At 40.4% G+C, this 14134-nt stretch overlaps 1 protein-coding gene across 1 annotated transcript in view; it reads left to right on the forward strand.

Annotated features, from left to right (window-relative positions):
- The first annotated feature begins 840 nt into the window (after nt 1-840).
- LOC109419096 (uncharacterized) overlaps nt 841-14134 on the forward strand; it is a 127037-nt gene continuing 113743 nt past the window's right edge. Inside the window, exons 1-2 of the mRNA XM_062850857.1 lie at nt 841-1802; nt 10958-11324. Coding sequence (XP_062706841.1) covers nt 11204-11324 — 121 coding nt within the window. The 5' untranslated portion in view covers nt 841-1802; nt 10958-11203. The remainder of the gene's footprint in view (nt 1803-10957; nt 11325-14134) is intronic.

Genomic DNA, 14134 nt, shown 5'->3' on the forward strand with positions numbered 1-14134 from the left:
ATCTTTGACTTTTGAACTTGGAAGCTAAGCTCGTACATTTCTATCTGGCTTCAATCTCGTGATAAATCTCATCAAAATCATACCGGGAGTAACTATGTACACTAGCGCCACGTGGTGGGGAAATTCGGAACTATGAAATCCATCACCCGTAAGTGGTTTTTGTTCTGAACAACTTTGCCGAAGACAGAATGGTGCTATCTTGTCGAGGTTTCAAGAGAACTCGTTACAAAGACATGATATTCAAAACCAATCTGGACACAAAACGGAGCCGGAAGAAGTTAAAAATGTGGAACTAATGTATTCGCCTGGTTCTTACCGGAAGCTGCATGAAACTCCAATCGGCTTTCACTACACCTTTCTAGGATAATGTAGGATTCCGATAACACAAAAAGATTGAAATTTGGTTCACTAAGTACAGAGATGTGGATGTGCAAAAAAAAAAAAATAGTTCCACGTTATTTTTGCCTGTCAGTACTGGCGTGTTAATCGGCACGCGTGGTCGAACTTCTTTCCACAAAAGAACCATGCGTCTCCACCGATTGCTTATATGCGGGCGACTCTCGCTCGCAATACATAAGTGACCCGATTTTGTCAGCCCCTTCCCAGAACACATTTTTTGCTCTCCTCGAAAATCTAAACAGATATTCACACTTTTTACCCTTCTATTTTCTGCCTTTAAGCAGTAGTTTTATGATGATCTTAAATCAATTAGTCAAAGTTTGACCGTTAGATAATGAGAGCAAAAAGTTCGTCGCAAAATGGGGCTGACAAAATCGGGTCCGTACTGTAATAACACGACGCGTCACGGTGCTCAATGTTCATTTTGAGCGCACCGCCCGTTTCCGCCTGCCGCAACAAAGGCAACCGACTGACTGTGAGGATCGCGTGATGCGTGATGCACCGGCTTTATAGGAGAACTGACCACGTGCTGGCTTCTTCTTCCACTGTTGCATTGCTCGTTTGCAGGAGGATGCGGCGAAGTCCTTCCTCAGTAGAACGAGACAGAACGATAGGTATCACTATCTATACTGTTGAGTGAGGATTCCATCCATGGGTGGTGCAGGAGGTTTCCATTCAGTCCGGTGAGCTCAGTAGCAGTTTACACCTGACCACGTGCACTTGTGTTTTTGAATCCGGTCTTCTGGCTGACGCTTCCCATCCGAGTGACGGGGGATGATAGAAGGGGGACATTTGGGACTGGGTGGTGGTAGCGAGTGAAATCACGTTTGTTCAAAAATTCATTACAACGCTGTTATTCCCATGCCGAGCGTGTCGCACGGCAGGTGGATGTGTGTAATCGAAGTACCAGCACATGTGTCCTAATGAACTTTTTTTTTTCGTGCGAAAAATTGTATTCTATCAAAAGTGCAAAACGGTACAAAAACAGTGCATAAATTGCGAAAAAGTTTACCAACAAACTAGCAGTTCCGGTACATCGTATTAGTGAGAATAAGCACACACGGACAAGGTGCCGGTCGGTGGAGCACCTCTCCAAGCTTGGTGCAGCAAAGCGGAAAGAAAGTGAAACCATTGCACTTGGTGCTACTGTGAGAGTCCTTTTGAATTTGGCGCTAAAATTTTGAGACACGACAGGAACTTTGCACGGAAAGCGTCGGCAGTAGTAGAATAGTAGTACCGAACAATCTGCCGGCGCGAAGGGAAAAGTTCCAAGTGTAAGACGAACCGGAACAGTCGTCAGTCAGTCGGTGCGCCGGAGGAACGTGAAGTGGGTGGTGCATGCTTCAATCATTCATTGGTAGTTCATCGTTTCGCGCGCTGTAACCTTCTGACATCATTTAAAGGTAATATGTTTTCTGTGCAGGTGTGTGCAGCTTCTGAAATTGAATAAACCGTACCCGACCGTGTTGTAGTCAGTCTACGCCTGCCTGGGAATTGATGGCAAGGCAGTGAAGGGTGCGTTCCCGGGGGTAGAAAATTGCTTTATATTTTTGGAGAAGTTCACTCGATGAAGTTGACTTTTCGATGTCAAGGGTGGTTTGTACATTGCTATAATGTACAATGGTGTATCCTACAATACCATGCCACTCACTCTTCTGCCTACTGTAATATCTCGGTTGTCCTTTAATAAACTTAGTCTTCACCGGCTTTTCGGGCCCATGAAGTTGATCACCAATATTAACTTCTTTTCCCGATCAGCCTAGATAGCTGTGTAGTGTCGGTAGCGGTTAGTTCAACTGGCTAAGAATAGCACTACGGACCGCCTGTTCCAGTGGTAGGAATCCACTAATCAGGTGACCCCTAATTCATGGTGTTATGCGGCTTTACGCTTACCGTGCCTAGGAATGAATGGTTAGGGGAGTCTTATAAAAATCTAATCGCAAACGGAGCCTGTGGAGTACCAGGGCACCCTCCACAGTATTTGCCTTTGCTGTGCTAACCGGAGCAATAGCGCGGGGGACCTTGTGTTTCTCCGAGACAATCAGCTGCCCTTCTTCAATCTCATACTTGAGGCTGAATAAGGGCGGGATTATGAAGCTGTTATTAATTAGTTTAAATTTTCACCTATATGGTTTCGCATTATACGTTTTACACAGTGTATTCTGTGCATCCTCGCCTTTGGCGCACTCAAATCGATACCGATCTCGCTTTATTGTTGCTGTTCTTTTTTGTGCTGTGATTGTTAAGAGTTTGATCTTGCCTAGTTTGGGTAGTGGCTACGGTTAGAATAGCTCAGATCAATCTTCGGCACAAAAGAACAGCAACGATCGATCTTTTCAAACTTATGCAAAGGGTACAGCCCAAGTGGCGTTGGTCCAAGAACCTTACTTTCTTAAGGGGAATTTCTATCTAGGAAACCTTGTGAATCCGGTGTTTGCTACTTTCAGTAAAAAGGAAATGGCAATCTCGCGTGTCATGCCTCGAGCATGTGTGCTTGTCAACAAGCAATCGTTGCTACACTCATCTCTGAACTAACCACCACCACCAGAGATGTATGTGCTATCACAATTGATGTGTCTGTTGGAAATCTCAACAGGAAATACGTCTATTGTTCGGTGTATTTACCGCATGATGAACCATCCCCTACTGATGCTTTCAAACAAGTCATCGCATTCAAAAGGCTTTCCGCTAATTGTTGGCAGTAATGCTAATACTCACCATTTCATCTGGGGCAGCTCAGACATTAACTTGAGAGGCTCCAGTTTGATGAAATACTTAAGTCGTACATATCTTGGGTTACTTAGGCAACCGCCCAACCTTCATGGTATCTGCCAGAGAGAAAGTGTTAGACATAACACTGCTCTAACAAAATTGGTATGTGTCAGATAAAACATCTTTTTCTGATCATCGCTATATATTTTTTAAACATTCAAATGTTACATCACAAACTTTGCGTGTCATGAATGCTTAGAACGCATTGTCGATCATCACATCCGTGTGGTTCATCTGGCCAACGTGTCTCTTCATGTGAACCCAGATCAGCTACATTCACACAAGGAACCAATGAGATAGCTGCTTGGGACTAACAGGCATCTTCAGTGTGTGAGCGTTGATGGTCTTGTATTTTTTTAGGCGACAATGGCGTCTGCTGCGTCAGGTTGCAGGTCAATGGGGAAGGGGAGGTAAGTGATAATTGCAATCGCTTGCCCCCATCAGGCCGTTGAATCCTTTGCGCCTGCACAAGGTCATGCGGATGTTGGTGTGTTGGTGGGAAATGTATATTTTTGGCACATGGATCATGCATTGGTGCAAGGGTGCCAGGCGGAAAGCGATAGATTGTGTGGAGATTACTGTGAAGCGGTACAGTCCGCTTGGTTGCATAACTTGTAGGAGTTATATGATAGATTGACACTGTGCTGTGATGGGAGTTGGAAGGAAGGGAAACGATTTTTTTTTCAATCCGTTTCTGGTTCTAGCGATCGCTACGAACAACGAATATACATGAGATATATATGTAGGAGAGAGAGAGTGGTAGATAGTGAGAGAGAAAGTAGATAGAAAGATACAAAGTAGGAGGAAAGGGATGAGCCAGGGATTGAACTCAGGACCTTCTGCATATGAATCAGAAGCGGTAGCCAATAGACCACCAAGCTCGTCTTTAATGACAAGAAGAAGAAGGCGAAGAAAAATAAGGAGAAGAAAAAGAAGAAGAATAAGTACATCATCCTTTTGTGATAATATTTCAGGCCAAACATTTTTATAAGTCCTAAGTGCAGATGAGAGGCTCTCTCTAAGTTTCCTCTCTTTCGATTATAACGTGATTGTATTTATACATTTTGATTTACTTCTTGAATCGAAAGGTAGATTAAACAATCCTTTTGCGATCAACACATCACAAATTGTCAAAATGTCCACTGTGACATCGTAATAATTTAAAGAGAATCTGAACAAAGATAGCCTTTTTTTGCAGATTGGACCATTAGATATGTTTGTCGCCATCCTGAGCTCCATTAAAATTTGTTCTACTATCAAATAGCTTCCACTTCACTCATTATCAGACATTCCATATAGTCCAGTTCACGGTCAAAACAAAGAATTCCTTCAAACGACTTTGCTCTATCATTGAATTTTTAAATTTTCTTCCCCTTTCTCGGAAACGTTACACTCCAAACAGTTAGGGTAAAAGCTCCCTTAGTGGAGGTAGAACCAATAGTGGTGGTAGTGGCAATTTAGCACTATTTCGACCAAAAAGCTTACAAATCGCATTTTTAATAGATGCGTCATACCTAATTGATAACATTCATTCAGTTTTGTATGCAGGATTTGACGAAAAAGCTATTTTAAACAATTATTTTCCTTAATTTTTTTGCTCTTTTGCACCTATAGTGGTGGTAGTGTTCCTATAGTGGTGGGTCCCATAAGAATTCAATGGGATGCGCCACTATAGGAACCAACGTTAAATTTTACCTCCATTATAGGAACCGTGTACCTATAGTTGGTGCAAGTAATTTATTAACAAAAACTGAAATAAACAATGGTTTTTACATTTTTCTTAGCAAATTTAAGTGATAAACTACCGATTAACGTTTTCATATTTTTTATTTTGTGGTATTGTCAATTTTATTCAATTATTTTACTACAAGGAGCTACTAATAGCACCACTATTGGTACATTTACCCTAGTTGAGTGTCCTTTCGAGTGGACGACAGAGAAGAAAACAACAAAATAAAACCACATGGACCTGGCGATGATAGTAAACATTTCTACTAGGTATGGCATGGTAGTCGTGATTTCACCATTAACATTTCGGCACCAACATTTCAAAAGGGCGTAACTGCATTTTGAAACAAACCCCTCTTTCACATCTGTGGATCGTATTTCAATGTCGCCATGCAAATCACCGCCAGTATAGGAAAGAAGAGTAATTTCTCTGTCTAGTAATGTTTGTGAATTTCGTGGGAAACTTAAAATATGACCCACAGATGTGAAAGAGTGGTTTGTTTCAAAATGCAGTTACGCCCTTTTGAAATGTTGGTGCCGATTTATCGCCCACGTGGCGTGCTTTTCGTTCGGTGTAATCTGTTTTTGTTGTCTTTCGCTGCAATATGCATTGTCCCTTGGCGGGCCGCGTGGAACTCGCACCGCACAATCACTGTTGTGCTAGAGAGTATACAATGTTTTGATGGACATGGGAAAACTCATTAGGCTACTAGGTAGACTTTAGGGCTACCTGGGTAATAAGATTTTGTATAGATATGACAGATAATGTTCGATATATGTAGTTATGGATTTATGCACTTATGAAAAGTTTGTTCCAATTCTAAATGAATCAAGCTTTATACGAATGTCACAGTGTGATTTCTGGTGTTTCCTCTGGTATTCTTGCAGGAGTTTCATTCAGGAGTTCTTTCCGGGATTCTTCCATCTGAGAATTCTCTTGGGATTCCTTTGGAGATTCGTTCCGAAATTCATCCAAGAATTCCTTCCGAAATTCCACCAGAAATTCATACCGAGATTCTTCCAGGAGTTCCTTCTGATATACGTCCTTTTCAACAGACTTCAGAAGTTTCTTGTAGGAGTCCCGGATGTTTTTTTATGGATAAACCCCAGAAATAATTGTGGAAGAAATCCGAGAAGGAATTACTAGAGGAATCACAGAATGAACACCTAAATCTAAAGCAATCCACGAATGAATCTAAAAACAAAAGTACTCTTGAAGAAATCCCATAAAAACTTCCTGAATGAATCTCAAAGGGAAAAAATAGGAAGAGATCCCAGAGGTAACCGCTGGTTGATATAAGTAGAAAATCCTGGTGCAATTCTGGCGTCTGGGCAGAATTCCTGAAGGAATCGTGGAATCCTAGAAGGACCTTCTCGTGGAATTCCAGAATCTGCTTCTAGAGGAATCACTGCAGAAACTCCTGAAGTAATATCAGAAGCAGCTTTTACAAGAATCTCAGAAGGAATTCCTGGAGAAATTCCCAAAAAAAGAATGCTAAAAGAAACTTTCTAAGAAATCCCAGGAAGAAGTTCTTCAGAAATCGCAGATTCCCTTCAGAATTTTCATCTGAGGTTTTCTAAAGAGCTCTTTCTGCGATACATTCAGAGATATCCCTAGGATTTCCGGAGTTCTTTTCAATAATCATACAGGAGTTGTTTCATTGATTCCTCCAGAAGCTCTTTATGAGATTCATAAAGGAGCTATTTATTGTTTGCTCATGATAGAACTAACGGTTTTATTACAGCATTTCTTGGTCTACGATGCGGCCAAGAAATCTTTTGTTGGTTTTAAGCATTGCCTCACAGTTTTGTATATTAGTTACAAAAAAAATATCTCTGTGACAATAATCGCAAATGCAAGTTTTCATAAAATCTATATATATATATAAATGCAGTGGCATACGTGGGACCGCGCATAACTTGCGAACGGGAGGTCCGATTTTGGTCGTCTTAGTTTTGTTCTGTTAGTTTTCACCCAAGGAAGGTTTATGAGGCAAAAAACATGGAAAAATTGAGAGTTTTTGAAAATTGATCTTCCATACATTTTGTGACCGGGGACTTGGTCTTGAATTGAATTAGTTGTAGATTTTTACCTTTCTATTATGTGCCATTAATTGGCACATTCCTCGGGAGGTTAGTTCTAGTAAAGTATCGTCTTCCAAATTTGTGTTCTGGCAATAAGCAATATTTTGCTTGAATGAAACTAGCGGCTGTAAGCAACTACTCCCAATGTTTGGGTAAATAAAATCATCCCGAGCTTACTTAGTATTTCCACCATTTATAAATTTGTTTATTTTTTTTACGTAGTTTATGAGCAGTCCCTAGTTAATTTTAAACCAATTAAATTAGATATTAGAATTATTATTAATAACCGAATCATGCAATGGCTTTAACACCGCTAGCCATCATGGTTTCCCATAGCGAAAATCATCATGACTACAGGTCGCAAGCCCTGGCAAAGTGTGGAACGTTTTGATGGCTGTGATCCCTGACCATCATGTAATCAAAATCCCAGGGATACTCAAGTGACCATACTGTTGGGTTGTGGGGGTTGCGTGTATGGGGTGCATATATTGACAAGCATTGCTATGGATCGTTAGGGCTGAGTAGGAGCGGGGAATGGATCTACGATTGCTGAATTGCGATTATACCTACTGGTATAGTCGTGGTTTAACAGTGGTGGCGCCGCTTTTCGCTTGTGTTCGGCCTAGGTGGTTTGTTTAGGCGGTGCGGTTAGGTCTGTATGTACTTCGTACGTGCAGTACGTACGGCTTCAGCATTGTGGTTACTTGGGTAGTGTAGGATAATTGGGTTTGGAACTGAGGGAGGTCGTCATTGATTCTGTCGACACCATTGAGTGTTCATTGTTGGCGGTTGTATTGGTGACGATTTCTTCAGCTTTATAATCTCATTTATACCACGCACAAACTTTGGGAACAGGGACTGCTTTGTAATGCAAGAGAGGGATTTGAACTCTGTGTTACGGGTTGGGTGAGGTCATGCGGATAGAAGCAACCTAGGTGTGCTTGCGGCTCGAGTTGTGATGGATGAATGAGTGCAGTGTGTGTGGAGTGCGCTACCCTGTGGGTGCAGTTGAGTCCGGGTTGGAGTGGAAAGAGACCCTTCTCTACCCTAGATTGGTTTCGGCTGTACGGGCGGGGTAGTCTTTGTCTTATTTGTAACGTGTTGTGCGTGATTTGCGGCCCGAGCTGCGTGGTTACTTGGGAAGTATTGTGCTCTGCAATCTAGATTTTGGTTTTAAGGTGAAGCTATGGCTGGGCTGTGCCTCGGATTTGTTGGGCGCAGGTCGGGAGAGCTGGTGGCGGTTTGTGCTGGAGGGTTTGCTCGATTGGTTATCCACTGGTGGTGGCCAGTCGATCGACTATTCGCACAGCCTGTCATTTGGTTCTTGGGGCTTGTGCTCTCGAGGTTCGGGGCGTTGCTTCGTTAGAGCCGATGCACACGGGCGGCGCGTCCACGCAGCGTGCACGCAAGTGCGCCCTGAGTTACACACAATCAAATGGGAGGATGCACACGAGAACGCAACGCTGCCGCACCGCAACCGCGCCGCACCGTGTGCGGCACGCAATGTCAACGCATGCCCCACAGGACCGCTGCGGCAACGCAGCGTGAATTCACGCAGCGTCAATTAACGCTCGTGTGCATCGGCTCTTATATCTTCACTTTATTACTAATATTCCTTGTTTGAATAACTGACTATTATGTCCAGGCGCTTAACTCATTCTATTTCATAGATTGCCAGATTTAAGGGTAATGGTTCAATAGGGTGTTAGCAATCAGAGTGGATTAGAACGAGTTGGCGCCTACAATACACCAACACTAACACACATACACCAATACTTACACGCACACATGCACCTACAACTAGCTGTAAAAGACCAGTGGGCGGGACAATGGTGCCTACCCAACAGTTGTAGGTGGGGTGTTTGGCTTAGCTACATGACTTGGTCCGGCAAGCCCATAAACATCAATTGGTAGACGTATTGCCTAGTGAAAAGACAACGCAGATGGGCGAAAGCCAGGGGATGCGTTGATAATAGCAGAATAATAGCAGAATAGCAGAATAACCGAATCATGCAATGGCTTTGTAGCCATTTGTGTACACATGAACCTCTAAAACAAAGTTATGAAAAAGAGTGCACGAAATTAGGGACACATACAAATTGTGGGTTCCTAATTTCGCCAACAACAAAAATGTTGAAACAAAATAAGAAAATAACATTTTAAAGTAATTTTATTGCGTATTATAATAAAACATCTCTCTCTCTCTTCTTGGCGTAACGTCCTCACTGGGACAAAGCCTGCTTCTCAGCTTAGTGTTCTATGAGCACTTCCACAGTTATTAACTGAGAGCTTCCTCTGCCAATGACCATTTTGCATGTGTATATCGTGTGGCAGGCACGAAGATACTCTATGCCCAAGGAAGTCAAGGAAATTTCCTTTACGAAAAGATTCTGGACCGACCGGGAATCGAACCCGTCACCCTCAGCATGGTCATGCTGAATACCCGTGCGTTTACCGCCTCGGCTATATGGGCCCTATAATAAAACATATTGAATTGAAATAATCAAACATAAATTGGAATATTTACCTTTGATAGAGATCGAAATATTTGTTCATTTCCGTGAGTGTTGATTTTCTCGTATCTCTGAATATGGCATCTGCTATTTGCATACATTTGCAATTTATTTTTCAATCTTTGAGATAAATAAAAATTTTCATTTCTTTTTTTGTGAATTGTATTGAGATCAAATGCAGTTTTGAGGTTATAGCAAATTTTGAAAGATTCCGCTGTTAGTTAGATAATAATGCTCTCAGATGTCAAAAGTTAACGAAGTTTGGGCCCGCACGAAATTAGGGCACCCCACGGTATATGATAAGTTTTATGGAATGCCAAAGGTGAAAAGTAAATAAGTTTTTTTTATTGCATTTTCGACTTTTTGTATTGCTCAAAAATTTATAATTTGTGGATAATTTTGATTTATTTTATTTGTTTATGCAATTCAGTATCATAATTTACATTTTATATAACTCATTTTGGTATCATTATGGCTATTTTTTCCGAACTGGCTCATTATGAAACTGAAATGAGTTGCATAATGAAAAATAATTGTATAATGTTCATAATGCAACTCATTTGAGTTGCATTATGAATATTATGCAACTCAAATGGGTTGCATTATGAAAAACATCATTGCATAAAATTTTGTATGGAACTCGTTGCAAAACTTGATTTTTTCAGCACTCTTCGTATTTATCCAACTCGGCAAGCCTCGTTGGATAAATGTACGACTCGTGTTGAAAAAATCAACTTTTTGCAACTCGTTACATAAATAACTATTATGGAACTTTTTTATGTATTAATAATGATTTCACCCTTATTTATAAACTAGTACTTTTAAAATTATTTATGGAGGATAATCGCTTTTTTATGTACCGTTGATATAGTTGCCATAGTTGTTGAATAACTAAAGAAAGAAAGAATATGAGTATACTCTAAGTAACTCAAAAATGGGTACAATCTGTTTTTCATCGTATAATTCAAATTACAGAATATTAATTTACTTGCACATGTTCTTTCTGCTCTTATTGAAGTTGGATGCCACCTCCTTCATTGAGCAATAGGGTGGCAATGCCTTTGTAGAGGTTTTGATCGTGCATCGTTACGTGTCGCGTCTGATGGTCTGAATCTACACTATTCGTCGACTCTAATTAAGTACCATCACGAGCTTGAATAGTTTATGAAGTCAATATTTCAAAGACGGAATAGTGTCTCCAATTGATACTTTCACCTTTCCTTTCGGCGTTCGGAAAAGAACACCCTTTTTTATTGATTTTAACAACGCAAAGCTCTAATTTGAAGAAGGACACATTTTCGGTTCTAAAGGACACAATTTGTTTGCTCACATGTGTATCCCTAATGATGAGCACCACCTAGTTGGTATGCTGAATGTACGACCCAATTCAAGAACTCTTTGTCCTAGATACACATAGGAATGATAAATAACGTCATTTCATTTCGTTTCGTATTCCACAGAACTCAGTCGACAATCAGACATAAACCGTTGCAACACGCACTGATTCTTCGGTCCTTGCAGGCCAAGGTAAATCTGTGAGTGATAATTCAATTGTCACCATCCATCATCACCTGGCGGGAAAAAAGCCGTTATACGGAGTGTGACACTTGGGGACGCCATTCGATAGGAATATGCCCCATGGTGCGTGTCTAACCGCAGTGACTGTCTAGCTGCCGGGAAATCGCAAGCGGAATCAAATATTATAAATGGTGGTGCCGAAGATAGCTCCTGCGCCCATACAACCCACCAAAATGGCTCCACCGGGTCCTCCTCGGGAGCGGAGGAGGAAAACCCACGGCTTGTACTTCCATTCATCACCACCCAAAGGTAAGTGAGAGCTTTTGAGCTAAACGGTGCAACAATAGATCTTTTCAGTTGTATAGTTACGGATATAGTGCGCAATATGCACATTTATCAAATAAGGAATTAATACTGTATATACAATGTAGCAAATCGCCTTTTATTTTTTCGAAAGTATAGGAAATTGCAAGGGAAATTGTTCACCTTATTTAGTGACCTTCGCTCACTCCGATAAATTGCGACGGGAAAAGTAGCTACTTTCCCAAAGCTTCGTTGCGATGGAGACGCCTGGTGCCTCGCGCCGGTAACACGAGCTTCAGTTCCTTGTGTTGTGGTGACCTTCGAAAAGTGTTTAGCCATCCATCGGTGAACAATTTTGCTGCCAATAACTTCATTGACGTGAACAAGTAGCTACGCACTTTTCGACGGGCATGAAATTGGAATCGAGGTTGTTCCTGATGAGGGTGTGCAACAATGCTGACGAGTGTGACTTTAACACGTGCTTCGGACTTTTTATAGCTTAGCAGGGATGAAAAATGGCAGCTGATGCCAAACGTACCGTCGATGGGGTGACAATGGGTCTGGGGAGTGAGATTGGGTCAAAACGGAGAAACATAAAATTGGAAATAGCTCATCAACTATCGCTAATTTATATAGAAAACTTTATATTATTTCAAAGAGAAGATGTTTTTACACGTCATGATGCAGAATAAGATGTTTAGCAATAATTGTTTTTTTTTTGTTAAATTTGTGGCTAAACTTATATAATGAAACTACTAGTAAATCACTCTGAAAAAATTTCTCCTTCGTAATGCTTCACACAAGTACCTAACCATAAATTTTCTTATAAGTGGTTAGCTGTAGGTATTACCTGGTTGATGCAACGAAAAAAGCGGGCTGTCAATGCACTTTTTATTTAAAAATTCAATATTTTCGACCCTACATATGTCTAATATGGGGGTGAGATTGGGTCAAGCAAGTTATCGAGTAGGGGATTCTGGGGTAATACGCACCACTTAAGGAAGATGCGTCCAAATGCAAATAAAAAAGCAATAATTTTTTGGTTTAATGCATGCATTCATTGCATATACTTTCATTCTAAGAGAAACCAAACAAAATTTCAGCCTTAATACAGTTCAGCTCTTGAAAATAACGTTTTTTGTAAAGACTAACATTACGGCTTCGTATGTTTATGCGGGGCAGTATGCACCCTTGCTCGGGGTAAAATGCACTACAACAATGGGGCAGGATGCACTCAAACAAAGGGGCAAGACGCACCACAACATTGAGGCAAGATGCACCGTCGAGTTTAGAAATCTTTTTACTTCTTAGACAAAATGCATGTTTTATAAGGTTTTAAGACAAACAATAGCTCAATTTTGTTTGCGATTACTTACAGAGCACTCATAGATATTATTACAGCTTGTTTTCTATAGGTGCGTTATGCCCCAACCAATGAAAGCATATTGCCCCAATCAATAGCAAAAAATAAAATAGTTTAAAACATATAATTTACGTAGATTACTGTTTAAGTTATTTTTCCTATGCTTAGCATTGCCCTCAATGAACTGAATAAACACAACAGCATTAGATGTTTGGTCGGTTTTCACCATCAAATCATTCGACAAACGATCGGGAAAATTACATCAGAATCGTGTTTTTCAATTTTATTCATTTTTCTCACTAATTACGTAACGCAGATATGTAAAATTTTCCAGATGCTCATTTATTAGGACGTTCTATTAGACTGATAAGGTTTCAAAGCTCTAAAACCGATAATCCCTGAAAAACAAAGGGGGTGCGTTTTGCCTCGACAGTGCGTATTACCCCAGATGCCCCTACACATAACCTTAACTAAAAATTCAACTTGTTATCCAGTCACCATTTGACGTTAGAGTGGTGCCATGTTTACCGTAACTTTACAAAAGCACGTATTTTTTTTCGAAAATATGTCGAAGAAGTGTCAAGCGAGTGTGTTTATACGTTTAGTGCCTAAAATCATTTATAATAATAAACTCATGCGTTTGGACAGCTCCTCTGATCATCAGCTAATCTTTAGTGTACTGCAATATGGTAAGCTCACAAAATAGACTTGATAGCGTTTTTCTTCTCCACTCATTTTTTTAAATTTTAAGGAAATATCGTGAAACTACCAGACGGTAGTGGCATCCAGGAAATACCGGGGCCATAAAACCGGTAATATGACAAAATTTCGGAAGACGAACGAACGTCGACAATTTTTTTTCAGTGAATCTTTCAATGCATCTCTCCCTCATTGTAATCCCCCCCTGAAGGTTGACACTTTAAATGAGGATGATTATGGTGGCTAAAAATGGCGATACAACATAAAAACTTTATTTTATCAAATTTCAACCATTTATTCGATTGTATTAGCCCCTTTAGGTGGATTAATCATCTTCAAAAATTACCTAAGTTTTTATTCTTCATGGTTACATTGTATTTTGAGTAGGTTTACTAGATATGATCAATAAAATTAACTTATATTCCTAAAAAGGCGACTTTGAATACTTTGACCCATTCTCATCCCCTCTAAGGGGTGAGATTGGGTCAATTTTCAGTCATTTGTAGTTTAGTAGACAATTCATATAATGTGATACTTTCTTGCTAAACTATCATTACCATATAGAAGAGTATACATACCAAATAAAAAGTTATTCCGACTTCAACTGCATTTGTTATTTAACAAACAATCTGTGAGTATCCTTTTTTGACCCATTCTCACCCCCAACGACGGTACATGACACATTCTACGGGCCCCGTATCATCAATACCAATTTTTCAAAGTTGAGTTATGGAGTGTTTGACAATTTTATCAC

The sequence above is a fragment of the Aedes albopictus genome, chromosome 2 (assembly GCF_035046485.1).
Source record: "Aedes albopictus strain Foshan chromosome 2, AalbF5, whole genome shotgun sequence".
In the NCBI taxonomy this organism is placed as follows: domain Eukaryota; kingdom Metazoa; phylum Arthropoda; class Insecta; order Diptera; family Culicidae; genus Aedes; species Aedes albopictus.